The 27,937-nt window shown below is 41.2% G+C and overlaps 4 protein-coding genes across 7 annotated transcripts in view; all 4 read right to left on the reverse strand.

Annotated features, from left to right (window-relative positions):
* Nucleotides 1–1,612: 1,612 nt before the first annotated feature.
* On the reverse strand, nt 1,613–17,475 carry LOC119503749 (zinc finger protein 2-like). 2 transcript variants are annotated; one of them, XM_037795710.1, is made up of 3 exons: nt 7,393–7,580; nt 5,760–5,939; nt 1,613–3,951 (listed from the first exon to the last, which is right to left on the reverse strand). In XM_037795710.1, the coding sequence occupies exons 1-3, from the start codon at nt 7,445–7,447 to the stop codon at nt 1,832–1,834; spliced, it is 2,355 nt and encodes a 784-aa protein (XP_037651638.1). In that variant the 5' UTR covers nt 7,448–7,580; the 3' UTR covers nt 1,613–1,831. The 2 variants fall into 2 exon arrangements, with proteins under 2 accessions (XP_037651638.1, XP_037651639.1); XM_037795711.1 differs by lacking the exons at nt 5,760–5,939; nt 7,393–7,580 and adding an exon at nt 16,967–17,475.
* Nucleotides 9,407–27,937, reverse strand: part of LOC119503730 (oocyte zinc finger protein XlCOF6-like) — a 353,206-nt gene continuing 334,675 nt past the window's right edge. Inside the window, exon 2 of the mRNA XM_037795651.1 lies at nt 9,407–13,923. Coding sequence (XP_037651579.1) covers nt 10,358–13,723 — 3,366 coding nt within the window. The 5' untranslated portion in view covers nt 13,724–13,923 and the 3' untranslated portion in view covers nt 9,407–10,357. The remainder of the gene's footprint in view (nt 13,924–27,937) is intronic.
* LOC119503499 (zinc finger protein 235-like) lies at nt 18,441–24,354 on the reverse strand. Its single transcript, XM_037795330.1, has 3 exons — nt 24,340–24,354; nt 23,096–23,528; nt 18,441–21,427 (listed from the first exon to the last, which is right to left on the reverse strand). Exons 1-3 carry the CDS (start codon nt 24,352–24,354, stop codon nt 19,491–19,493), a joined length of 2,385 nt encoding a protein of 794 aa, XP_037651258.1. The 3' UTR covers nt 18,441–19,490.
* The window catches only part of LOC119503768 (oocyte zinc finger protein XlCOF6-like), a 337,366-nt gene continuing 334,704 nt past the window's right edge, over nt 25,276–27,937 (reverse strand). For all 3 annotated transcript variants that reach the window (XM_037795754.1, XM_037795752.1, XM_037795750.1), the window contains one exon: nt 25,276–27,581. In XM_037795754.1, the coding sequence (XP_037651682.1) occupies nt 26,338–27,581 (1,244 nt within the window). In that variant the 3' untranslated portion in view covers nt 25,276–26,337. The remainder of the gene's footprint in view (nt 27,582–27,937) is intronic.

Here is a 27,937-nt window from a genome sequence, read left to right on the forward strand (position 1 = left end):
ATGACTTTTTTTCATGAAATGTTTTGACATACTTGACTATGACTTTTTTTCATGAAATTTTTTGACATACTTGACTATGACTTTTTTTCATGAAATTTTTCTAAATACTATACTATGACTTTTTTTCATGAAATTTTTCGAAATATTATACTATGACTTTTTTTCATGAAATTTTTCGAAATACTATACTATGACTTTTTTTCATGAAATTTGTTGACATACTTGACTATGACTTTTTTTCATGAAATTTTTCGAAATACTATACTATGACTTTTTTTCATGAAATTTTTTGACATACTTGATTATGACTTTTTTTCATGAAATTTTTTGACATACTATACTATGACTTTTTTTCATGAAATTTTTTGACATACTTGACTATGACTTTTTTTCATGAAATTTTTCGAAATACTATACTATGACTTTTTTTCATGAAATTTTTCGAAATACTATACTATGACTTTTTTTCATGAAATTTTTTGACATACTTGACTATGACTTTTTTTCATGAAATTTGTTGACATACTTGACTATGACTTTTTTTCATAAAATTTTTCGAAATACTATCTATGACTTTTTTTCATGAAATTTGTTGACATACTTGACTATGACTTTTTTTCATGAAATTTTTCGAAATACTATACTATGACTTTTTTTCATGAAATTTTTCGAAATACTATACTATGACCTTTTTTCATGAAATTTTTTGACATACTTGACTATGACTTTTTTTCATGAAATTTTTTGACATACTTGACTATGACTTTTTTTCATGACATTTTTGGGCATACTTTACTCTTACTTTTTTCATGAAATTTTCAGTAGGAGTCATAAAGTGGCATATCTCGGAACTTCTTCGCGGCCATATCCCCTAACACACAAACACAGTAGTATATTTTGAGTCAACACTTGTTCAAGAAATAAATTCCTGATACGTGGTATTTACTCAGGAGCTGAGACTCAATTAATAACTAACAATTTCAACACAGTACATGCATTGATCTTTGTTTGTAAATGACAGTTTAAGCTTTTAAAAGTTATTAATTCAACTACAGGTCCCAGTAAGGTTCAGGTAGAAATGTCGGCTGATCCTGCAGTTTATCCTCATGAGAGCCGATCTGAAGTCTGTCTTCCTCATTTCATCAGTCTGATGGTTAAAAGTGTTCACATGGAAACATTGGATTGAGCTGCAACAATTCATTGATTGACAGAAAATCCTTCAGCAACTCTTTTAGTAATCAATAACAGTCAAATACTCGGATTTAGGGATACCACTTTTTCCGACCGAATACAAGTACAAGTACTTACATTTGGGTACTCGCCGATACCGAGTACCGATACGAGTACTTCTCTGTGCTAAAAGACCCTCGTTAACAGCCAGCTGGAGGGTGTGAGCAAACACGGCAGGCTCGGGAGTCCCGCATATGACGCAGTGTGCTGCGACCGGCTCGTTTTTGCAAGTACGAGTACGAGTACGAGTACGAGTACATGAGCACAGTATTGGACCCGATATCCGATACTGGTATCGGTATCGGTGCATCCCTACTCTGATTATAGAACTCTGGGACTAACCCAGCTTTACATATTCTTATATGATGATAAACTGAATCTCTGTGTTTTGGACTCTTTATCAAACAAGACATCAAATTGAAGCTTAATACTTTCTGACATTTTACAGACCAAACGATCAATGATTTAAGGAGTAGGTAGTGTACGTGCCCTGTTATTATTTAAATAAATACAAAATTACAACAAAACAAAGTTATAATACAATAAAATACGTTAAATATCTGTTTCTACTATCAGTTTGCAGTCAGTGACGATACGACCTCTAGGTTTCTTCCTGCTGATCCTGTGTAAGATCGGAACCGCTCACAGCTTTACCTCCTGTTTCAGTCATGGCGTGTTGTGCCATGTGTCGCTTCATGTTTGACACTTGTGTGAAGTTTTTGCCACAGATGGAGCAGCTGAACGGTTTCTCTTGTGTTTCTCCCTTGTGCTGTGCCATGTGTCTTTTCAGATTCCCTCCCTGTGTAAAACTTATGCCACAAACGGAGCAGCTGAACGGTTTCTCTCCCGAATGAGTTCTCAAGTGTTTCTTCAGAGCTCCACTTGCAGTGAAACCTTTAGCACAAACAGAGCAACTGAATGGTTTCTCTCCTGTGTGAATTCTCATGTGAGCCTTCAAGTTGTGCTTGTGATTAAATCTGTTGCCACACTGACGGCAGCGAAATGGTTTCTCGCCTGGTTCTACCTCCGAGTTCTCCTCAGTTTGGCTATCGTCGAGGTCGGACAGCTCGCTGCCACACTTGTGTCGTCTGAAGCCCGAGAGCCACGTGAACTTTTTGTCACAAATGCTGCAGCTGAACTGTTTCTCTCCCGTGTGGACGGCCATGTGTTGAGTCATGTGAACCTTTTGTGTAAAACCTTTACCACAAAATGGGCAGGTGAACGGTCTCTCTCCTGTGTGAAGTCTTTCGTGAGTCTTCAGATTGACCATCCGGCCAAATCTTTTCCCACACTGAGAGCAGCTGAATGGTTTCTCTCCCGTGTGACTCATCGTGTGGCCCAGCAGTGACCTCTTACAGCCAAATGTTTTACCACAATCGGAGCAGCTGAACGGTCTCTCTCCTGTGTGAATTCTCACATGATTCTGTAGATGTTCCTTTCGGCCAAATACTTTCCCACAGTCGGAGCAGCTGAACGATTTCTTACTGGTGTTACATCCTATATCAGAGTTTAAACCTGACTGAGGATCTCTGGTCTCCGTCCAGTCATCATCACTGAATTCAACCTTATATTCAGAGTCTCCTGCCTTGTCATCACTATCAGGTTGTAAATGTGTATCTGGATCTGTGTTCCTTGCTGGTTCTGGTCCTCCACAGTCCTCTCCATCAGCTTCTGTTTCCATCTGTTCAGTTTGTCTTTGATGAAGCTGTGAGGACTGAGGTTTCTCTTCATCATCTTCACTCTTCACAGGGACAGGAATGAATGGGAACTTGGTGATATCAGCCTCCTCAAGCCCTTGAAGCTGCTCTCCCTCCTGACTGGTCGGGAGTTCCTGACGCTGAGAGGATTCACCACCACACTTGTGTCTCTTGAGCTGATAAAGCCAAGTGAATCTTTTGTCACAAACTCTGCAGCTGAACCTGTTCTCCTTTGTGTGGACGGACATGTGCTGTGTCAGATGTCCTCCATGTTTAAAACTTTTACCACAAACAGAGCAGCCGAACGGTCTCTCTCCTGTGTGAATCCTCATGTGTATGTTCAGATTATCCTTGCGGCTGAATATTTTTCCACACTCGGAGCAGCTGAATGATTTCTCACCGGTCTCTCCCTCTCTGTTGTCCTCAGTGTGACTCTGGTGAAGCTGAGAGGACTCACAAACACACCGATGACTCTTGAGCTGAGTGTACCAGGTGAATCTTTCGTCACAGAAACGACAGCTGAATCGTTTCTCTCCTGTGTGGACGGACATGTGATATGTCAGATTGACTTTTTGTGAAAAACTTTTACCACAGAATGGGCAACTGAACGGTTTCTCTCCTGTGTGAATTCTCATGTGTATCTTAAGATGTGGGCTACGGCCAAATAATTTCCCACACTCAGAGCAGCTGTATGTTTTCTTGCCAGTTTTACATCTCAGATCACCGACAGGGACTTCAATAATCTTCAGGGAGTTTAAAGTTGATTGAGCTTCTCTGTTCTCCGTCCGATCATCATTACTGACTTTAGTCGTAAACTTTGAAGTGTCTGAAGTCTTGTTGTCATTTTCAGGCCGTAAATGTCGATCTGGATAGGAGTTCCAGGATGTTTCTGACGGACTGCTCCAGAGTTCCTCCTGTTCCTCTTTAATGTGTGGGGGCTCTGGGTCCTCCTGGTTCAGACTGGAGCTCCACTCCTGCTGCTCAGGGGGAACCTCTTCTTTACTCACCAACAGCTGCTGGATGTCTGCAGAGAACAGGAAACACGTTTAATGTGTAAATTTACTAAAAGTCATGAAAGTAAGGATAAAAAATTAAGACTAGATTTTTCAGTGATATTGCTCCACCTTACACAGAGCACCATTCTTTCAGAAGATGTTCCCTCATTTGCTGTTTTGATGATGGTGGCATGGCTTCCTCTATAGTGTTCCTCAAGGTCTTGGTGTCTTATTGTGGTATTTTAGAGGGATTATTGATCATTTTTATCAATTTTCTTCAGTGGTAGAAAACGGTTAAATGGCTTTCAAATCATGTAAACCACTTCTATATGACATCTACTGCTGACCTGCTATCTCCCCCTAAAGACCCCCCACCAAAAAAAAAGAGTCTATATGGGACTGTTTGTAACTTTTTAAGCGTATAAGTGTACCGGGTTGGGACACATGCGCGCTCGCATATGCACGCTCGCGTGAGGCCGCTGTCTCTCTTCCGCTGCCTGCCTGCCTTCACTGACACAAGCTGCGCGCGTCCTCGCTGTCTCGCTCCACCTCTAGATGTGAACGCGCGCTCACTCCACCCTGCAGAAGAGTTAGTTTAGCTCTGGGAATATCTAGTGAATATACAGTGGAGGTTTGTGCAGAAATAACTGCTGCAGCTCCTCCAGACCAACAGAGATTTCCCATGTCCTGTGAAGTGACGGCCCGCTTTTCCTGCTCAGCCTCTGGTGTCTCCCTCTCCGTCGTCTCCCTCCGGAGAGGGAGACACTGGAGCAGGAAAAGCCACTGGAGCAGGAAAAGCCAGCAGTGATTCATGGAGAGACCTTCGTCATGTCAGCTAACATTACTGCCAAGCAGGTGAAATATAGAGTGATATTGTGGTTTTAGCTGACGTGTGTCGCCTCACTGTTTTGAGCGATGCTCATTCAGGTATATTTAGAGAGAGCAAGCGTGAGCCCGACGCTGACTTTCGTTGACTTAACGGCCACAGGTGTCGCTGTTAACAAGCAATTCTGAAAGTTACAAATAGTCCCTTTAAGCAGTATGACCACAGAAACAATGTGGGCGGTGTAATTTATCATGATGAGCAACAGGCTGCTGAAGAACCTGAAGAGCATCCTCCCCAGCAACAGACAAGGAGCTCTGCAGAGAGAAGCAGGAGGAAGCCATGAACCACAGGGCCTTCCAGCTGGAGCTCACAGCCCAGATGTGTGGAGTCACATCTGCTGTCCCTCCTGCCACAGAGTGGCTGATCTACATCAACCTGATGCAAGGAGGAGGGCCAGATATGGACCCAAGACCTGTGTACAGTGCAGGCAGACCAGGCAGGTCAATCAGACTAACACCTGGAAGTGTATGGAGTGTAGTGTGGCTCTCTGCTTCACTGCTGACAGGAACTGCTCAAAGGCAGGGCAAAGGTAACTTTTTGAAAAAAAACAGACAGAAAAACGACTTCTCTGTAAAAAATGAAAATATTTTTTTATATGTGTTGGAAAGAATGATAATTTTTTTCCCCTGATACCCAAGACTTGAGAGAACATTTTTCAAAAGCCCAAAACCTTGTTCCTTATTGTTCTCTGTGTGGTTTGAATACATTTCTGCAATAATCAATTTTCGTTTTGTTTTTTCTCTTCTCTTTATGGTAATTTAAATTATTTATACATTCATGTGACATCCTTGCAGCCTACATATTCTGATAGCCCAATTTGTCAATTGTGCATTATAGTTTTGAGATTCTACAGTAATTATTACAAAAGGAGAGCAGGCGGACCAAAAATAGCAAAAAAATAAATGGATTAGACCCCAGAGGGTTAAATACACACATCCACATTGTTCATACCTGAACCTTGTTCATCATTGAACTTGGTGATATGAAGTTGCTCTCCCTCCTGACTGCTCCAGAGTTCCTCCTGTTCCTCTTTAATGTGTGGGGGCTCTGGGTCCTCCTGGTCCAGACTGGAGCTCCACTCCTGCTGCTCAGGGGGAACCTCTTCTTTACTCACCAACAGCAGCTGGACGTCTGCAGGACAGAATGACGCACATAGAGACATCAAGAAACAACTGAATTAGTTTGAATCCCCGTTCCTCAGTCATTGCTGCTCCCTTTAGCTCTGACTGGTTGACGTATAACACACCACCGGTGCGCCAGCGCAGATAAGTCATCACAGATACTTCAAATCCAGTATACTGTGAAATTAAGGCTGGGCAATATGATATCATCAAAACGATAAAAAATGTATATCGTATATATTTTCTATATTGTTTCTACTGCAATGTTGAAAAACTGAACAAAATGTGTACACATAATTACATAATTTGGACCATTTACGTTCTGATCCTTGCACATATATATACAGTATATATATATATATATATATATATATATATATATATATATATATAATATTAATATATATATATATTAATAATATTAATATATATGTTAATAATATTAATTACATTAATACATATATTAATATATATATATTAATAATATTAATATAACATAAAAATCGAATTATCAACTTTTTCCCAAAAACAAAATATTCCAGTGTTTTTATAATACATGGATTTTCAACCATGTCAAAGGCCTTGTAAAAGTCAAAAAATATAATGACTCCATCATATTCAATCAAATGGCTGTAATCTAATAAACCTAATACCAAATATACCATATTGGAAGACACGTATAACCTTTGTCATACCGTCCTTTAACCTGTCAGCAATTACATGTGTAAACAACTTATAGTCAGTATCCAACAGAGAAGATTGTCAATATATATTTTATCTTAAAAGAGTTATTAATCCTTGTTTTAATGTAAAGTAGGTGTTTAGTGTAAAAATGTAATCCTCCCAAAAGAATGTGTAGAAATTTGAAGTCAGTCCATGTTGTCCTTTCCTATTGCTATTCTCTTATCATCTCTTATTCTCTGATCTTTATGAATAAAATCAATATATTTCTTCAGAAATCATCTGGTCTGAGCATTCAGCATCATTGATCAGTAATTGTCTTCCTCTCCTTTTTTCTAATCCACTGAAATAAGTTTTTTTTCCTTCTTCTCTCCATTTAGCACCAGATCTCAGATCAGATCTCAGACCAGATCTCAGATCAGATCTCAGATCAGATCTTGAATACAAGTGATATAATTGATTTAACTTATTGGCCTGTAAATTAATAAACTTGCTTTTATCAACATCACATATTACAGTCATATTACAGCATCATTATGTCCCATTTGACCTCATACTCTCTCTCTCTGTTGTCTACATTTAGATGTATTAAATTAAATGATAAAACCTAAAATGTAAAACTCTCATCTACCAGAGTGGAGCCCAGACAGCAGCTAACGTGCTAAGCTAACGTGCTAAGCTAACGTTAGCTTGTTAGCTGAAGGAGAGTGAAGCTTCAAAGTTCAACACTAGCTACCGTTAGCTTTAGCAACATTAGCAGAGCAGCAAACAAACAAACCAACCTGTTGTTCTTCTCGGCTTCATGTCGTGTAGCAGCAGGTTCCGGTGTCGGTCCATCTCTACTCTGTTTACTAAACTAACGGTAAACTAACGGTTTGTTTTACTGCCGTTATTCTGGAATCAGCTAACAGAGAAGCTAACCGCTAACCAGCTGACCTGCTGAAATATATACATCACTTCCGGCGGAAGACAGGTTTCAAAATAAAACTTAAAACAGATCATTACCGACCCGTATTGTTGGAGTATGTTGTGATATTAAAATAAATGATATATTGCAGTTGTGTCTGGGTTTCTAATGAGCTCTTATATTATAACAGAAACTCAGCAACTTGTTCTGTTTATTTCCTTCACGGCTTTATAACACAACAACGTGGCCCTGACTCTGACGTCACAGCCTGCGCCTCAATCTCTCTGGAGCTGCATCTCATTAAGGCTCGTTCGAGATGAATCAAGCTCCTCCATCCTCCCACTCCAGGATGGAGTGAACTCCGTTTGTAGTCACACTCAGCTCTCTAGGCTCTCTCTGGCAAGGAAATAAATAAATAAATATCAGAAATACTTTATTGGTCCCCGGGGGGAAACTGAGTAATGTTTTTCTCCTCTTCTAGAATATAAATATGAATATATATAAATAGAGAAATCATAAAAAAGCACTGTTTACATTTATATTATTTGCATAGATCTTATTTTTCAGCATTATTATTTGCACTGTTATATATGTATATATAAATATATATACATATATAACTGAGAGTCCACATTTATATAACAACAGTGCAAATAATACTGCTGAAAAATAGGATGCAAATAATATAAATGCATGCATTTACAAATATTTGCGATACAAAAATGCAAGAATAGTGTAAAATAAGAATATTAGTTTAAATGTTCTGTATAAATAAATGCACAATGTTAATGCCGGAGTAAACCAGATTATTGCACATCTGAATTATTGCACAAAATTATTGTACTGTATTGCACAGTTGAAGGTATAATAAATTATGGGGTTATTATAGAAGGGGTTAATACATGATCCTTACTACAATCTATGTACTTTATGTTGTTCAGTTCTGTATGACAATAAAGTAGAATAAATGAAATGTCTATCTTTTTTACAAGTAAATGTTTGTACCGGTAGTTGCATGGAACTGATATTGGAGCGTGTTTCATGACGAACACACTATGGCGTTGCATGTTGTCAGTAAGGGCAGCTGGTTAAGGCGGCATCGAAGCAGACTCGCTGTTGGAGGTCTTTATAACTCACTTCCACTCTCCGCTGATTGGTTAGGAATGGCACTTGGTATGACGGACCCTCCACGCGAACGTGCCTCCCTCTGAATACTGTCTCAGTGTCTTTATCTTCACATACTCCGTCTAATTTCTCCAAATGAACTTTAATTACAGTGAATAAATATCTGCACACATTTTCTGATCAGCATATAAAGATGAAACTGGATACAACAAATCTGGCAAACCTTCAACCTTAGAAAGTAAGACACGATCCACGATAGTAATGTCTCTTTGTAACCAACAGTGTCACGGTGCAGGGAGCACAACAGGCAGGAAGGACCTAGATTCAACAAAAAGGCTTACGAGCTGAGAGTCCAAGATGCAGAGATGACAAGATTCAACAAAGATATTTCATTAACAAAAAGGCTTACGAGCTGAGTCCAAGATGTAGGCAGGTAACAGGCAAACAAAACTCCATGACGAAAGACGATCCAACAAAGGAACTGAGGTGGTATGAATAGTGACTGACTAACTGGGAAAGTGAGAACAAGTTGAGGTGACTGCAGAACTCATTATGGTCAGGTGAAACTGCTCAGGGTGGGGCAGACGATCAAACAGGCGAGAAACAAACAAAGTCAGGAAGTAAAACCAGACAAAGACACAAGAGGAGAGGACTTTTAAACTAAAAACAGGATACAAACTAACAAAAGTCCAGGACCATGTCAAACAGTTAAAAATGGATTTTGATTTTCCAACTTTTGGTAAAACATTTTGAGAGTCAGTAGATTTACTTATAGTGATTCTTTATTAACCTTTATATCATCTAGTGAGTGAGGGGATATCAGAATCATATACAGTCATTATTTCATACTTGTCTTTGTTAATAGTGAGGCCAGGTGCAAGTGAAAACATTTCTGAGGCATCTATAACGATGGGAACTTGAAGCTTGATTTGAAGGAACAAACAGGTATCATCAGACAGCTGGCTAATGTTACAACATATATATATATATATATATATATATATATATATATACACACACACACATATATACTGTATATATACACAATGAAAACTGAAACAATTACACTGTTGGTTTAGAGGTGAAGAATGTCTCCTGACATCACATATGTTGTATTTTTAGAACCAACATTTAACACTTCATACATTCAACACTTTTCACACCTGTAAATATTAATATTAATATATATTATTAATATTATTGTACAGACATTACATGTACCGTGGTTTAAATCCAAAACGGAATCTTTGTTGCATCCACCAGTTGTCTGTCATGTAGAGCTGCAACGATTAGTCGACTAATCGATTAATTGATTGACAGAAAAATAATCACAAACTATTTCGACAATTGATTATTTTTTAAGTACTACAGTTAGTCAAATAGTATTTATTTCATGCAAAAATGTTCTGGACAAAACAAGACATTTAAAGACATCACCTTGGACTGTGATAAAACTGGGATGGACATTTTTTCACTATTTTCTGACAGTTTATAGACCAAACGATTAATCTGGAAAATAATCGGCAGATTAATCGATAACTAAAATAATCGTTAGTTGTCCGTCTGTTGAAGGAAGAAAAACTCACAGTCCTGAAGAAGCCAGCAGCTCTTCTTATTTCAAACATGCTATTGAATTCTCTGAGCTGCAGAGTACAAAGTGCAAAATGGAAAGTTCAGTATTTCTTCTTCTGCCGCTCTCGGTGAATCTTTTGTCTTCAAAACTGTAGCTTAAGGTTGTCCGCCTTGTGCATCTTCATGTGTTGATTCAGATTTGACTTTTGCCTGAATCCCTTTCCACAAAGGGAGCAGCTGTAGGGTAACTCTCCGCTGTGGATTTTCATGTGATTGTTCAAGATGCACTTCAGACGAAAAGCTTTGTGGCAGACGGAGCAGGGGAAAGGTTTCTCTCCTGAGTGAACTCTCATGTGTTGGACTAATTCCCCATTGTATCTGAATCCTTTACTGCAAATGGAGCAGCTGATTGGTCTCTCTCCTGTATGAGTTCTCATGTGACTCTGGAGTCGGAAATTATGACCAAACTTTTTCCCACACAGAGAGCAGTCAAACGTGTTCTCTCCTGTGTGACGTCTTGTGTGTTCCAGGTAGTGGTAGCGTTGAACAAAACCTTTACCACAAACTGAGCAGCTGAATGGTTTTTCTCCTGTGTGCAGTCTCATGTGGACTTTTAGAGAGTACTTTCGGGTAAAACTTTTACCACAAAAAGAGCAGCTAGCTGGTTTCTCAGCCCTTTCATCACTCACAGGGACTTTGTTATTATTCAGAGAGTTTAGACCTGTCTGAGGTTCTCTGATCTCCTTCCAATCATCACCACTGTCTTCTCTCTCAGGTTCAGAAGAGTCTCCACTCTTGTCTTCAGTATCAGGTTGTAAATGTCTATCTGGTTCTGGTCCTCCACAGTCCTCTCCATCAGCTTCTGTTTCCATCAGTTCAGTTTGTCTTTGATGAAGCTGTGAGGACTGAGGTTCCTCTTCATCATCTTCACTCTTCACAGGGACAGGAGTGAATGGGAACTTGATATCAGCCTCCTCCAGCCCTTGAAGCTGCTCTCCCTTCTGACTGGTCCAGAGTTCCTCCTGTTCCTCTTTAACGTGTGGGGGCTCTGGGTCCTCCTGGTCCAGACTGGAGGATGGTTTCTCTCTTTTGTGGATTCTCATGTGTTTCAAAACAGCTCCTTCGAATCTAAAACGTCTCTTACAAACTGAACAGCTGTAAGGTTTCTCCCTTGTGTGAAGTGGCATGTGACGCATTAAGTATACCTTCTGAGAAAACCCTTTACCACAAACTGAGCAGTTAAAAGGTTTCTCTCCAGTGTGACTCATCATGTGCACCTTCAGACTCGCCTTGTAGCTAAATCTTTTCCCACACTCAGAGCAGATATATGACGTAGTGTCAAGATAACGTTTCTCATCCCTGACTTCAGTCTCAGAAGAGTCTCCAGTCTTGTCATCAGTCTCTGGTTTTAAACATCTTTCCGGCCCTCTGTGAATGTCACTTCGAGTACTAGTTTTTTTTGTGTCACTAATACAGGAAGTAGATGGTTTCTCTCTGATGTGAACTTTCATGTGTCTCCCAACATCTCCTCTATATTTAAAACGTTTCTTACAAACTGAGCAGCTGAAAGCTTTCTCACCTGTGTGTCGTGGCATGTGACGAATTAAGTTTGCCTTCTGATTAAATCTTCTACCACAAACTGTGCAACTAAATGGTTTCTCTCCAGTGTGAATTAGCGTGTGTACCTTCAGATTTGTCTTGTTGCCAAATCTTTTCCCACACACAGAGCAGACAAATAAGTTCTGGTAAGTATTACATCTCTCATCACTGATGTCAGGTTCAAAGGCTTTTCCAGTCGTGTCATCAGTATCAGGTTTTAAATGTCTTTCTAGTTCTTTACGAATGTCACTGTGAGTGTTAGTGTCGGTTGAGTCACTTTTGTGGACCCTCATGTGTCTCTCAATATATCCTTCGGATCTAAAACGTTTCTTACAAACTGGACAGCTGTAAGGTTTCCCTCTTGTGTGACGTGGCATGTGACGAATTAAGTTTGCCTTCTGAGTAAACCCTTTACCACAAATGGAGCAGGTAAATGGTTTCTCTCCAGTGTGAACTCTCATGTGTACCTTCATATTTGTCTTGTTGCGACATATTCTACCACACTCCAAGCAGGTGTATGATTTCCTGCCAGTTTTACATCTCTCATCACTTGCTGCTACATTATTATTTTCCTGAGAGTTTAAACCTGACTGAGGTTCTCTGCTCTCCGTCCCATCATTACAACTGCCTTCAATCTCGGCTACAGAGAATTCTGAAGTCTCTTCATCAGGAGTGTTAGTAACTGCTGTGTCACTAACACAGGAAGTAGACGGTCTCCCTCCTGTGTGAGATGTCATGTGATGCATTAAATTTGCCCACAGAGAAAATCTTTCACCACAAACTGAGCAGGTAAATGGTTTCTCTCCTTTGGGAGCTGTCATGTGTCTCGCATCACTAGGTGATACATTGTTATTTAACAGAGAGTTTAAACCTGACTGAGGTTCACTGTGAGTGCCAGTTTTTTTTGTGTCACTAACACAGGAAGTAGATGGTTTCTCTCTGGTGTGGAGTTTCATGTGTCTCCCAACATCTCCTCTATATTTAAAACGTTTCTTACAAACTGAGCAGCTGAAAGCTTTCTCACCTGTGTGTCGTGGCATGTGACGAATTAAGTTTGTCTTCTGATTAAATTTTCTACCACAAACTGCACAACTAAATGGTTTCTCTCCAGTGTGAATTAGCGTGTGAACCCTCAGATGTGTCCTAGAAGGAAATCTTTTCCCACACTCAGAGCAGCTGAATGGTTTCTTGCGAGTATTACATCTTTCATCACTCACATCAATCATGTTATTTTTCAGAGTTGACTGAGGATCTTTGGTCTCCTCCCAATCATCATCATTGTCTTCTCTCACAGGTTCAGAAGAGTCTCCAGTCTTGTCTTCAGTCTCTGGTTGTAAATATCTATCAGCTTCTGTTTCCATCTGTTTAGTTGAACTGCTGGCTGGAGGCTCTGCCTCTCTGTTCTCCTCAGTTTGAGTTTGATGAAGCTGTGAGGACTGATGACCAACACATTTATGTCTTTTTAGCTGTTTATACCAAGCGAATCTTTTGTCACAAACACTGCAGCTGAATCTTTTCTCCTCTGTGTGAGTTCTCGTGTGTTTCTTTAAACTTCCACTTTGTGTAAAAGATTTCCTACAAACTGAGCAGCTGTAAGGTTTTTCTCCTGTATGACATCTCATGTGTCTCTTCAGACATGACTTGGTGGCAAATCGTTTCCCACACTCAGAGCAGCTAAATGGTTTCTCACCAGTACTACATCTCAAATCACTGACAGGGACTTCATCATTAATCACAGAGTTTAAACCTGACTGAGGTTCTATGGTCTCCTCCCAGTCACCATCACTGACGTCAGTCTCAGAGGACACTCCAGTCTTGTCATCAGTATCTGCTTCTGGATGTTTATCTGGATCTGAGTTCTTGGCTGGTTCTGGTCCTCCACAGTCCTCTCCATCAGCTTCTGTTTCCATCTGTTCAGTCTGTGAGGACTGAGGTTTCTCTTCACCATCTTCACTCTTCACATGTACAGGAGTAAATGGGAACTTGGTGATATCAGCCTCCTCCAGCCCTCGAAGCTGCTCTCCCTCCTGACTGCTCCAGACTTCCTCCTGTTCCTCTTCTTTAATGTGTGGAGGCTCTGGGTCCTCCTGGTTCAACAGCTGCTGGACGTCTGCAGGACAGAAAGAAGTACAGACACATTACTGACCAACAACTCAAACTAAATTCAAACCAGTAATAATAATGAGTACAAACAGTCAGATGTAGTTCGTATTGTCATAAATAGTGACGACATTCAGCAGTTTAGGAAGTTCAGCTGATGAACAACTGAACTGTAAACAAACTGCTGGTAAATGAAGTCTCGGATTAATATGTATCTTCACAGAGAGGACTGTGGCTCTGATCTGAATTCTTCTATCTGTCAACATCTGAACCACTTTCCAAGCATGCAAACACATGTATGGAGAAAAGAGAGAGCTACCTGAAGTAAAAAAAAAACTCCACAACATTGTTATATCATATACCCATGTGACGAATGCCTGTGATATATGCTTAAATAAACAGTAAATTACACAAGGATATGGAGTAGCCAGCCAGTGGGAAAAAGTAGCCAGCTAGGTGGTTCGGGGGCATGTCCCCCCGGAGAAAAGGCTGGATAAAACAACCTATGTATTGGTTTTAAATGAATTATTTATAAAGTAAACCTATGCCAAAAATAACTCTAAAATAAAAAAAAATACGAATCACTTGACCCAAATAATGTGAATCTACCGAACCAACTCAACTTCTAAAAGTGCAATGTTTATAAAGATAATTAATTAATTTGTTCATTCATTAAGCCCATAAACCTCACTGTGGCGTTTATGGAAAATGCAGCACTTTCAGTTTTTTGGTGTGAGAGACAGTGTAATTCTCCCACACCTCTGTCACTTTTATTAGTGAACAAACAATACTCTCCTGCCGTCACAGTCGTGTCCAGTCAGCGGCTTCTTCTCTGAATAAGCAGACGACTGGAGCAGCAAAAATGTACATTTCAACTTAATTTATGCTTCTCACAGTAACCACTATGGTTAGCCGATGGGACAAACTAGCTTACTGCTACTTCCGCTACCTCACCGGAAGTTACGCCCATAATCATTTCTACAGTAAGGCCCCTGAGAATAAGGTGGATACAGTTCCCTTTGTTAACACCTTATTTTGAAAACCGGACGTAGTCACACATGTATACTTCCGCTAAGTTCTTCAAGTCTGTCTCTAGCTCTCCCGTCAGCTCCGTACTCTTTACACATCCATGGTCAGCTCCATCTGGGCCGTTTGAATGCATTTAACATAAATGTCAGTATCTGGGTGCTCTACAGTTGTAGCGTCGGCCCATTTGACCACGGAGATGAGAGCGACGGCCGGCTTGACCGCACGTTACCGGGATACGATAACGTTTCCTGTCCATGACAGAGTTAGCATGCAGCTTCAGCCGTGATGTCTAGCTCTGCTTTTCCTGACAATGTTTCCTGGCAGAGACCGACCTGCTAGATGTCAGGCACACCGGTGCGAACAATGAAAATGCTTAGCCGCACATGTGATCCAAATGGTCGCACTCTGGAGGCCTGATTGGTGCAGTTTTGGAGAAAATGTAAGTTATTTAATCGTCAATGTTTTGCTATGAACATAAAATTAATGTGTGTTCAGTAACAATTTCTGTACCAGAACTGTGTGCAGGTTAATAAAATGAAAAAAAACAAATGATCCTATCTTGTGTGCCTATATGATACGTTTCTCTTTTTGACATGGTATGAAAAGAGGTAAAGGATTGTTTTTTATATTAGTATTGTATCCAATATTAAAATTATGCTATCATGGCAACCTTAGTCTTTAAGGTCCCATATTGTGCTCATTTTCAGGTTCATACTAGAACATGTTTACATGCTGTGATGCTCAAAAAAACCTTTATTTTCCTCATACTGTTGACCTGAATATACCTGTATTTACCCTGTCTGAAACACTCAGCTTTAGCGCATTGCGACGGAATTGCAACGGAATTTCAACAGGATTGCGTTGCTAGGCAACAGCTTGGGTCCATGTGTACTTCCTGTCAGCTGATGACATTCACATACACTGCAACCAGAAATAAACTGGGACACATTTAGAATGTTTGTTTAAATCTGTGTAAAGGGTCTAAATATTGTGTATTTGTGACATCACAAATGGACAGAAATCCTGACAGCTTGTTTCAAATGCAGAGTTTCTGAATACGGGCTGTGTGTATTTCCCTGTGGATTGAGTGTTTCGATACTTTCACAGTATTTATAGAGGACTTAAGCCTGCTTTATAATAAAAAAAACATGAAAATCTCACTTTTTTATAATATGTCCCCTTTAAATGGTCTTCTGTATCTGTACATGTCTATAGCTGTCATCAATAATACACTTCTTAAAAAGGTGGTGGGTTTATATAATTCCATCGTTACACAGTATGTAGATATCTGTGTGTAGAAACAACAACGTCGCTCCCGTATTTATTTTAGTTTCATTTTGAGTATTGATGGAGCAGCTACAATGTGAGCAAAGCCCTGATCGATCCGAACTCCATTCAGAAAACGAGCATTTTAAAAGTTGTTTTCTTCTCAGACCTGACAAAACATGATTTCACATTTTATACAAATCAGCATCATGATGAAGTTATTTCGGCATAATTTTGATCTGTTTATTGCTATTAAATTCACAGCAAAATGTGTTTACCTTTAAATTCATACCGCTGTAGTAAACCAGATTCATTCATAAACACCAATAATCCCACGTGAGCCCGGCATAAGGTTTAATGAGCCAACCTGCTCTGGTAGAACCAGAGAGAGAACAGAGAGAGAGAAGAAGTAAAGAGAACCAACCTGCTCTGGTAGAACCAGAGAGAGAACAGAGAGAAGAAGAAGTAAAGAGAACCAACCTGCTCTGGTAGAACCAGAGAGAGAACAGAGAGAAGAAGAAGTAAAGAGAACCAACCTGCTCTGGTAGAACCAGAGAGAGAACAGAGAGAGAAGAAGTAAAGAGAACCAACCTGCTCTGGTAGAACCAGAGAGAGAACAGAGAGAAGAAGAAGTAAAGAGAACCAACCTGCTCTGGTAGAACCAGAGAGAGAACAGAGAGAAGAAGAAGTAAAGAGAACCAACCTGCTCTGGTAGAACCAGAGAGAGAACAGAGAGAGAAGAAGTAAAGAGAACCAACCTGCTCTGTGTAACTGAAGCTGAGGGTGTAAAACAGCGTCCAGTAGTTTCTGTTGTCGCTCGTTCTCCTCTTTTGATCGAGAGAGTTCCTCCTCGTACTCTGCTATCGTTCTTTCAAACAGCCCACATATCTCTTCAGCAGCCGCAGTTAGTCGCTGCTTCACCAACGCTCTCAGCATCTGGACTTTACACATTTTACCACAATGACAGAAACTTGCTCTCCATCAGACTCCGTCAGAAACACAGTTTGCTCTCCATCAAACGGTCACTCTGACTAGCAGCTGTGTTGCTAACCAGCTAGCATGCTAAGCTAACTTCAGTAGCTTTGTAGGCTACCGGGAGATGAGTCAGAGGTCAGACCTTCAGAATAAAAGCTGAAGAGCACAAAGTCCATTCAGACAGGTTGATCCAGACACACAGAGGCTCTGATGGATCAGAACTGTTGGAGCTTATAAACAATAATCGGTGTCGATAACGAGCTAAAGGAGCTATACGCCATCTTGCTAACAGCACTTCCGGTTCAACTTCTTCTTATTTTGGGGTTTCCGGAAGTTGTCATCCTTTAAGTTGCATTACTCCCTCCTACTGGTTTTAACCGTCCACTGTTGTTCCTGTTCTATTAAAGCTGAAGTAGGCGAGAATGGAGCAAAAATGCTTAAAAAATATATTTTTCATAAAACGGTCACTATATCGTGACAGTAGTACATGAAACAGGTAACCTGAAAAAAAAATCATGTGCCTCTCTCCGGTGTCCTCCGGTGCTCCTAACGACATCTGCAAGATTTCACAGACCGGAGGAAAACAAGCAGTCAGAGCCGAGCTGGAGTTCGCTGTCCATCTGCTGTCTATGAGAGCCGGCTGTCAATCACTCTGAACTCCGACCAAACGGTCAAACTAGGCCGCGCTGATCAAATATGAATCAATATTCTGTTACTCCTCAGATGTTTTCAGAATCATCTTGTAGTGTACTGTTTAGCTGTAAAATGAGAAAGTTTGTGACCCGGCAGTCATGTTGAGATATCTTGAGGGAATACCGAGCACTGCTCACATGACCGGAGCACAGCCAATAGGAACACTCCTCTCTCTGAAATTTTTCTGTCACGAGCTAGATTTTTTAAAGCATGAAAACAGAGCCATGAGGACACCATAATAATAATAATTATTATTATTATTATCATTATTAATCTATTATTATCATCAGTATAATTATAATTATAATTATTAATAATGATATTTTATTATAATATTTTATGATTCCATATTATTATTATTTTATTCTTAATACACTTAAATTTAACGAAAAAAGAGCTGAATTATATCAGTATCAGCAGATATCCAAATTCAGGCATCGGAATCAGAACTGAAAAAAGTGGATTGTTGCATCTCTACTTAATACTTATACGACTTATAAACTGATATGATTTGTGCTGTTATTCTGCCCTCCGGTGTCACAAACCAGCAACTCCACATATCACTTCAGTGTCATTCAGTTTAATAAAAGCCTAAAAACTGAATATATAAACTGACATGAATGATTATGTTTTATTGTTTCTTGTTAGTTACAATGTGAAATAATCTGAAACAGGAAGAACAAAAAAACAGAATCATTAGAATAAAATATATTCACCACACTTCCTGTCAATAATAATAATAACTGAGTTTATAATATCATTATATAATTAACAATATCTTGTTTTTTTTTATTTACAGTTAAACCACTTTGATTAATACTTAATCGAAGTATTAATACCATTAATGTACAACATCATGATATATATATGAATATTGTTTACTGCTGGGTCATGTGACATCGAACCATCAGCTGTCGCTCTTCTTCTGCTCATTTTAAGATGGCGTTTCCGTCCGTTTCAAAGTCCCTCTGACGTCAGAATCACATTCTTTGTTTTCCATTCAGACAATAAAAAAGTACAGAAATGTTTAAACTGCAAGTTGCTGTTGTTAAGTCAAATATAATGTAGAAGCAGTTTCCTGCTGTTGGCTCACACAATTTCTTTTTCTCAGCGTGCAGCCGGCCTCGCTCTGTGAAGTCTGCACGACGATAATGTTGAGTTGTAATTACACCGATGGGATCACTCTGTTGTACATTTAAGTCTGGCATCAACAGGTCCAACTGTACTGTAAAGTTATTCCCTTCAGGAGAGCAGTGAGCACATTTTTATTTTATTTTATGTATTTTATAAGTGCAGTAGAAGTCTCACACACGTGAACAAACTGACGGATGAATATACAGAGAGATATGTTATCCAGTTATCCAGCATGGCCACTCCAGACGGCTACTTCCTGCGTTTACTTTAAGTTGGAAAGCTGCAGGAATCTGGAGCATCTCGCTTTGATATTCATGGTTTCTCTCGGAGCTAGTGAGGGCAAAGTTGGTTGAAATAAAGCAGAATGTTCCTTTAACAAGTGAACTGTGAACTCTTCCGTCAGCTGGTGTGTAACAGTGAAATAATTAAGCAAAGTTTGAGTTTCTCTGTTACGGGACTTCGATTAACACCGACTGACCCTCATGACGTGTTTTTGTGATATTTCATGTGATTATTAAAGCTTTGCCTCCAGGTAAAACTTTTACCACAAACTGAACAGCTGAACGGTTTCTCTCCTGTGTGAGTCCTCATGTGCACCTTCAGATGTCCACTTTCAGTGAAACGGTTGCCACACACAGAGCAGCTGAAGGGTTTCTCTCCTGTGTGAATTCTCAGGTGTTTTCGTAACGATCCGCTGCATGAGAAATATTTCATGCACACTGAACACCCATATGGTTTCTCTCCTGTATGAATTCTCATGTGTTCCTGCAGATTTTTCTTTCGCCGAAATCTTTTAGCACACTCAGAGCAGCTGAACGGTCTCTCTGCGAGATCACTTGTTGCATCACCTTCAAGGACGTCGTTAGTTTTTAGAGAGGTTAAACTTTCCCCGGTCTCTTTACAATCATCGGGACTGGCTTCAGTCTGAAGTTTAGAAGTGTCTGAAGCGTTTGAGCTGCTGGCTGGAGCTTCTGCCTCTCTGTTCTGCGATGAATCACCAACACACTCGTGGTTTTTCAGATTATAACGCCAAGCGAATCTTTTACCACAAACACAGTAAAGGAATCGTTTCTCCTCCGTGTGGACGGTCATGTGGTTTGCCAGATATCCTTTTTGTGTAAATCCTTTCTCACAGAACGAGCAGCTAAAGGGTTTTTCTCCTGTGTGAGTTCTCATGTGTGACTGCAGATTGACCTCACCGCAAAATGTTTTTCCACACTCAGAACAGATAAATGATTTATTGTCAGTGCTGCTTCCCACATCACTGACAATGACTTTATCATTATTCTGAGTGTTTAAACCTGACTGAGGTTCATCATCATCTCTGACTTCAGTCTCAGGTTCAGAGTCAGAGTCTGAAGTCTTTCCATCAGTATCTGATCCTTTATCAGCTACTGTTTGCTCACTTTGATGCTGTGATGATGATTCATCAACACACTTGTGGCTTTTGAGTTCGTGACGCCAAGCGAATCTTTTATCACAAACACAGCAACGGAAGCGGATCTTCCCCGTGTGACGCGCCATGTGTAGGTTCAGGTATCCTCTTTGTGTAAATTTTCTACCACAAACTGAGCAACTAAACAGACTATCTTCTGCATGAGTCCCTGTGTCTTTCTTCAGATGATGACTGTAGCAAAGTCTTTTATCACACTCAGAGTTATATCTCACTCCACCAGCAGGCGAGACACACTGATGGCATTCGACTCCTGAGTGCCAGACAAGTCTTTTGTTACAAACGCTGCAGCTCTGTCCTGTCTCACCTCTGTGGACGGCCATGTGTTGGACCAGATATCCCTTTTTTGTATATTTCTTTCCACACACTGAGCAGCTGAATGGTTTCTCCCCTGCGTGCGTTCTTATGTGTGTCTTCAGGAAGCCTTTTTTTGTAAATTTCTTCCCACAAACTGAGCAGCTGAATGGTTTCTCATGAGAATTACATCCCGGATCACTGACAGGAAGTTCTTTTTTGTCCTGCGAGTTTAAACCTGACTGAGGTTCTCTGGTCTCCTCCCATTCATCACAACTGACTTCAATCTCAGCTATAGAAATGTCTCCAGTCTTGTCATCACTATCAGATTGTAAATGTCTATCTGGATCTGAGTTCCTGGCTGGTTCTGGTCCTCCACAGTCCTCTCCATCAGCTTCTGTTTCCATCTGTTCGGTTTGTCTTTGATGAAGCTGTGAGGACTGAGGTTTCTCTTCATCATCTTCACTCTTCACAGGGACAGGAGTGAATGGGAACTTGGTGATATCAGCCTCCTCCAGCCCTTGAAGCTGCTCTCCCTCCTGACTGGTCCAGAGTTCCTCCTGTTCCTCTTTAATGTGTGGGGGCTCTGGGTCCTCCTGGTCCAGACTGGAGCTCCACTCCTGCTGCTCAGGGGGAACCTCTTCTTTAACCACCAACAGCTGCTGGACATCTGCAGGAAACAGGAAACACACACAGAGACGTTATGTAAAACTGTGACATCATCATCATCATCATGTGAGTTTCAGTATTAAACTTCATATTGTCCTTCAACAGACAGCAGGCTGAGTTGGATCAGAGTGTTGTGAACTCTAATCAGCCCAACAGTCAGTATTAAGTCTCAATAAATCTGACCTGTGATGCTGAAAACACGCTTATGTAATGAATGTTGGAGAAATTTATTTTGCATTGACTAATTTAAAGATTATGAATCAAATAAAATATGTAGGATATTTCTGAGCAGGACAAAGGAACAGCTTAAAGATTATGTCTTCCAGCCCCCTACAAGACTCTGTAGAGGGAAGACCATGAGGGGTCAGATACCAGACCCAGACTAGTACACGCAGGCTGGAGGCAAACAGGGCCAGACCAGTAACCTCACAGGCGGCTGATCTGGTTTGTCAGACAAGCGGGCGAGGCTCAGAGCTGCAACCCGAGGTAGTGGTCTCTCCTGTCACATGGAGGCGAGTGGAACATGAGAGCTGACCTCAGAGGAGATCACTACAACCTCCCTTCGGCCTGACATCGTGCTCTGGTCCACTGATTGGTTTAAGCTGAACAGACAATCAGTGTGATTTCTCTCACTGACGAGCTCCGCCGCAGGTTCAACACGAAGAAAAACCTCCGACACGGACAGACTAGAACCGACGGTGAGGACACACCGGAAAACACTAGACAGACACTCAACGACGGCCTCAAACTGTCCGACGGCCGACCATCGGCTTGGTGTGACCTTAAGAGAGGATAGGACCTTAGGGGAGGACAGCAGGACCTTAAGGGAGGACAGCAGGGCCTTAAGGGAGGACAGGACCTTAAGAGAGGACAGGACATTAAGGGAGGACAGGACTTTAAGAGGGGACAGTACCTTAAGAGGGGACAGCAGGACGTTAAGGGAGGACAGGACTTTAAGAGGGGATAGTACCTTAAGAGGGGACAGCAGGACATTAAGGGAGGACAGGACTTTAAGAGGGGACAGTACCTTAAGAGGGGACAGCAGGACGTTAAGGGAGGACAGGACTTTAAAAGAGGACAGCAGGACCATAATGACACACATTATGACACAGATTAATGATGTATTTCAACCAATAACTTATTTAATATTCTATCTTCCTGTTGCATGATGGGGCTATATATATATATATATATATATATATATATATATACATATAGTTTATATATATATATAAACTATATGTATATAGTTTATATATATATATATATATATATATATATATATAGTTTATATATATATATATATAAACTATATATATATATAGTTTCAACCAGACTAAAATACAGCTACTACTAATATTTAATTACTAATAACTTGGATGTTCAGTGTTTCTCCAGCAGGCGACGCCAGCAGCAACACGGCTAACATGTAGCATCATTTAGCCTGGTCAGGTAACTATAGCTACCAGAGAGCTCCAGAGCTCCAGGTGACGACAGAGTGACGTCAACTACCCTCCGGTGTGACGTCATGACATTAACTACCAGTGCAGATCGGTAGCGGTCGGTGAAAAGCGGGAGAACTCAATAAACGCCCCGTTAACCCGGTTATCCTGGGCCGGTCCGGAGCTAACTAGCGTCCTCATGTCTCCGTGGTGTCCTCGGGACTGACCTGCTCTGGTCAGCTTGACTTGGGGCTTCAGCACGGCATCGAGCAGCCTCCTCTGGCGGCAGATCTCCCGCTCTGACCGCTCAGCTCTGTCTTCGTACTCCGCCACGGTTTCCTCAAACAGACCGACAATCTCCTCCGCAGCCGCCGTTAGCCGCTCGGTGAGCAGCGCTCTCAGCGCCGGGATTTCAGCCGCTTCTTCTCCTTTTTCCACCCGCAGCAGAACGTCTTCAGCGGCGGCGCCGATCCGCTCATGTACCGACACCCGCAGCAGCTGCACGGCGCACATTCTGCTCCTTTTCTGCGGACAAAGAGAGCCAGCGGGGCCGTAAACACACCAGACACCAAACGCGGAGTTCCGCGTAGACGACAGTTCGCTGCGACGAGAGCGAAGCGGCGGAAGCGAACAGCGAACCCTGCTGGACCGGAGGGCGAACTGCAACAAGAACAACAACAAGTACTCTGATACTGAAGTACAAGTATAATACTACAGTGTAGAAATACTCTGTTAAAAGTCCACATTGTACTGAAGGAAAAGTATTAGCATCAAAATAAAGCTGCAGTGGGTAGAAATGGAACAAATATGATTAAAAAAACATAAATTATTTTTATAAAATGGTCTCTACATCTTGACAGTAGTACATGAGACAGATAATCTGAAAAAATCATGTGTCTCTGTGTTCTTTTTTTTCACAGACCGGAGGAAAACAACCAATCAGAGCTGATCTGGAGCCTTGCCGTCTCTGAGCAGCTGTCAATCACTCACCAACTCCGATCAAACGGTCAAAACTAGGCAGCGCTGATCAAATATTAATCAATATTCTGTTACTGTAATGCCTATTTATCTCATCAGATGTGTTCAGACTCAAATAGTAGTGTACTGTTTAGCTGTAAAATCAGAAAGTTTGTGATCCAGCAGCCATGTTGAGATCAGTTGAGGAAATACCAAGCACCGCCCACCAGCCGGAGCAAAACCAATAGGAACGCTCTCTCTCTCTGAAATGACCTGTGATTGGTCAAAGTCTCCTGTCATGGCACAGATTTTCTGCTGGCATTCCTCTGATTTCTTGTGTTCTTTAAGTACCATGTTAAATCCTTAAAGTTAATGTTTCTGTGGGGTTTGACTAGCGAGGCTGAGCGGAGGTCAGTCTGTGATGGAAACACTGTAAAAACAGAAGAAGTTTCTCCCAGCTGATTTGAATTTGTGAATTATTTCTCGTGTTATTTGGACGTCACACTGAACCCACTGGCTCGCCGTACATTTCTACTGAACTCAACCAGCTGACACCTGAAACTGATGGAAGGAAGACGCCTGACCGAATGAATTCATAGAAAAATATACTTTCAATGCTCATATTTAAAATGAAGTTTTAAACAATGATCAGTTTTATTTTTAGTGTAAATAATCACATGTTGCTGAAAGAGTTCATTTATACAAGAGGAAGTAAAAACATTATGTGTTTCTTCTTCACGTCCTGCAGTTAGTTCTCTTTTCAAAGCATAAACATCACACGATTCTACATAACATATTATTATTAAGTGACATATAATAATAAAAACTTGTTTCTTCATTAACACACCTATGTGTGTGATACTCAGTTCTGCATATATATATAGTTCAATAAATAAATGGATCATCTGACTCAGTCTGGGATCCGGATCGATCCGTTTCCTCCAGGATTTAAAAACTGTATTTGGTTTCTTCCGGATTCTTTTTACACACAAACACAAATCAAGCGAACCGAAATGATTCACTGAAAGTTGGGTGACAATGTTCTCTCCTCTCATTGGTCAGTTTAAAGTAAACACAGGAAGAAGCTGTCCAGGGGCCCGTACTACAAAGCCAGTTCAACATACCCAGAGTATCTTCTCGTTATCAGGCTTAACTAACCTGAACAACCACAATCCCACTAAGCGGTCCTACGACGCTGGTTATCAACGGTTTTCAGCTGCGTCTCCGTCTCCAGTGGTGTGAAACGGACTTGAGAGCAAGTAAAAGATAAATATAAAAACATAATTCAAAGCGGTAAACACCCACAGCATACAGTCAGCTGTCTTTCCTGCATTTGTCAGATTAAACTCTGTTGTTTTTATTCTGATTATGACTCAAACTTCTTCATATTTTTGTAACATTATTAGGGATGCTCATTTTTAAACATTTTCTTAACCGATAACCGACCGTCGTGAACCGATTATTAACCGTTAACCGACAAGATTTGTGCCTCGCGCCAGCTGCAGTGTACGAGCACAACAGACAACTGAGAACCCAGTTCACCCGTCCGGGAGCGTTTACTTAGCAGCTACGATGCTGTGTGTAGTGTCGCGAACATGCTGCCACTTTCCCAGTAAAAGTCTCCACCGCACATTTAGTTTAGTTTAGCATGTTGTTTGCTGTGTGTCTGCCCGGCGTAACGATACTCTGTCTGCCCGGATTAACGATAGCGTTTGCCCGATAAACAGTGCGTGTATTTGTGCTACGTTAACAGCTCTAGCATTGCCGGAGGCTTCTTGCTCGCCGCTGCCGTCACACACATACAGTCGATCAGCGCGACGTAACTTTAACGAGCGTCCATGTGTGTGTTGGCGGTGAGTGCAAGGTTGTTGGTGGCGTTATAGCTGTGAAAGTAGGTGTAGCAGTGTGTGTACAGTTTATTTGTCGCTGAATAAATGCTATGAAACTTCAACTCCTCCGCTCAAGCAAGCCAGAGACCGGAGCCGACTTCCTGTATCCTGTAACTCCGGCTCCGCCTCTTAAGATGGGCGGTTAAAGTGACTTAAAGTGGTTGGAACACAACAAGAAAACCGTGATTGTGTTTATGGTTCTGCATGTAGCCACCAAAACTACACCAGGCCGGCATGAGCCTCCTCAGAAACACAAAGTTCATCATGTCTGAATAAGTACAAGCAGTTCTGCCATCAGAACTGGTCAGATGTCTGAACCTGATGGGTCCTGTTAAAGTTTTGGGTTCAAGTTCAGATCTTGTTACTGATGATGGTCTATGGCAGCAGCCGTTGAGGTGCTCAAGTAACAAAGAAACAACCTAAACGGACTAACTGGACTTGTGATCTGGTCTCTGGAAGAAAGGGTTGATTCTCTGGATGCTACACCACATGATTCCTATTCTACATTAACAATTAATGTATTTCTGATCATTTCAATCCCTTCATCTATAACAGTCGTGTAATAAACACTCTACATGAGAAGTTTGATGAACATGGCTGCATGTGTCCTGACAGATGGACCATCATGATGAGTTCAAAGGTTCGACTTCCTGTTGTACTTTGGCTGAATGTGAATCTACAGCCTCGGCCTCCTGACCGTCGGCTTCCCGACCGTCAGCTGCGTGCAGCTTCATGTGTCTCTTTAAATGTCCCGTAACAGTGAAACATTTCCCACAGACAGAGCAGCTAAACGGTTTCTCTCCTGTGTGGACTCTCATGTGAATCTTCAGGCTCCCTTTCTGGGCACAACTTTTCCCACAGACGTTGCAGCTGAATGGTTTCTCTCCTGTGTGGACTCTCATATGTTTGGTCAAGTCTCCTTTTTCAGCACAGCACTTTCCGCAGAACGGACAACTGAAGGGTTTCTCTCCCGTGTGGACTCTCATGTGTTTCTTCAGGTCTGTTTTCTGAGCACACCCTTTGCCACAGACGGAGCAGCTGAAGGGTTTCTCCCCAGTATGGTATTTCATGTGTCTGTTAAGGTGTTCTTTTACATGAAAGCTTTTATTGCACACCGAGCAGGTGAAGGGTTTTTCTCCGGTGTGGATCCTCATGTGTCGGGTCATGTTTCCTCTCCCGCTGAAGTTCTTCCCACAGAACAAGCAGCTGTATGGCTGCTCTCCGGTGTGACACCTCATGTGTGCCGTTAATGATCCGCTGTCTTTGAATGATTTATCACAACCTGTACATGGAAATGGTCTCTCACCTGTGTGGTCTCTAATGTGTCTGTTCAAATTTCCCTTCAAGCTAAATCTTTTCCCACAATAGGAGCAAGGAAATGGTCTCTCCTTAGACGAAGATCCATTATCACTCTCGGGGTCTTTGCTGTGTTTCTGAGCCTCGACACCTGACTGAGCTTCGTTTGTTTGTGACCAATCACTGTCATCAGTTTCAGAAGACTCCAGAGAACTGTCCTCATTAACTGGCTGTAAATGTCTATCTGGATCTGAGTTGCTGGCTGGTTCTGGTCCTCCACAGTCCTCTCCATCAGCTTCTGTTTCCATCTGTTCAGTTTGTCTTTGCTGAAGCTGAGAGGACTGAGGTTCCTCTTCATCATCTTCACTCTTCACAGGGACAGGAGTGAATGGGAACTTGGTGATATCAGCCTCGTCCAGCCCTTGAAGCTGCTCTCCCTCCTGACTGGTCCAGAGTTCCTCCTGTTCCTCTTTAATGTGTGGGGGCTCTGGGTCCTCCTGGTCCAGACTGGAGCTCCGCTCCTGCTGCTCAGGGGGAACCTCTTCTTTAACCACCAACAGCTGCTGGACGTCTGCAGGAAACAGGAAACAGACATGATAAGTTTATGTTCTACCAGATGCAGCCGTTACTGAGGTGGAGTACACAAACACATCTACAGTCTTTCAACACCAACAAGAACTCTTCTGACCCAAGTAGGCAGATAAGTCAGCCATTTATTTAAAGCTATTTCTGAAGCCAAAGCTAATACTGAAGCTAAACCTAATACCAAAAGTAAAGCTAATACCAAAGCTAAACCTAATACTGAAACTAAAGCTAAAACTAATACTGAAGCTAAAGCTGAAGTTTAGCGTGTTTATTTTCACGATGGCATTTGTGTGTGCGATGAACGGGTGAAATCAACGTAGTGAATTAGTCTACATGAAATCC

Source organism: Sebastes umbrosus, chromosome 15 (assembly GCF_015220745.1).
Source record: "Sebastes umbrosus isolate fSebUmb1 chromosome 15, fSebUmb1.pri, whole genome shotgun sequence".
Taxonomy (NCBI): Eukaryota; Metazoa; Chordata; class Actinopteri; order Perciformes; family Sebastidae; genus Sebastes; species Sebastes umbrosus.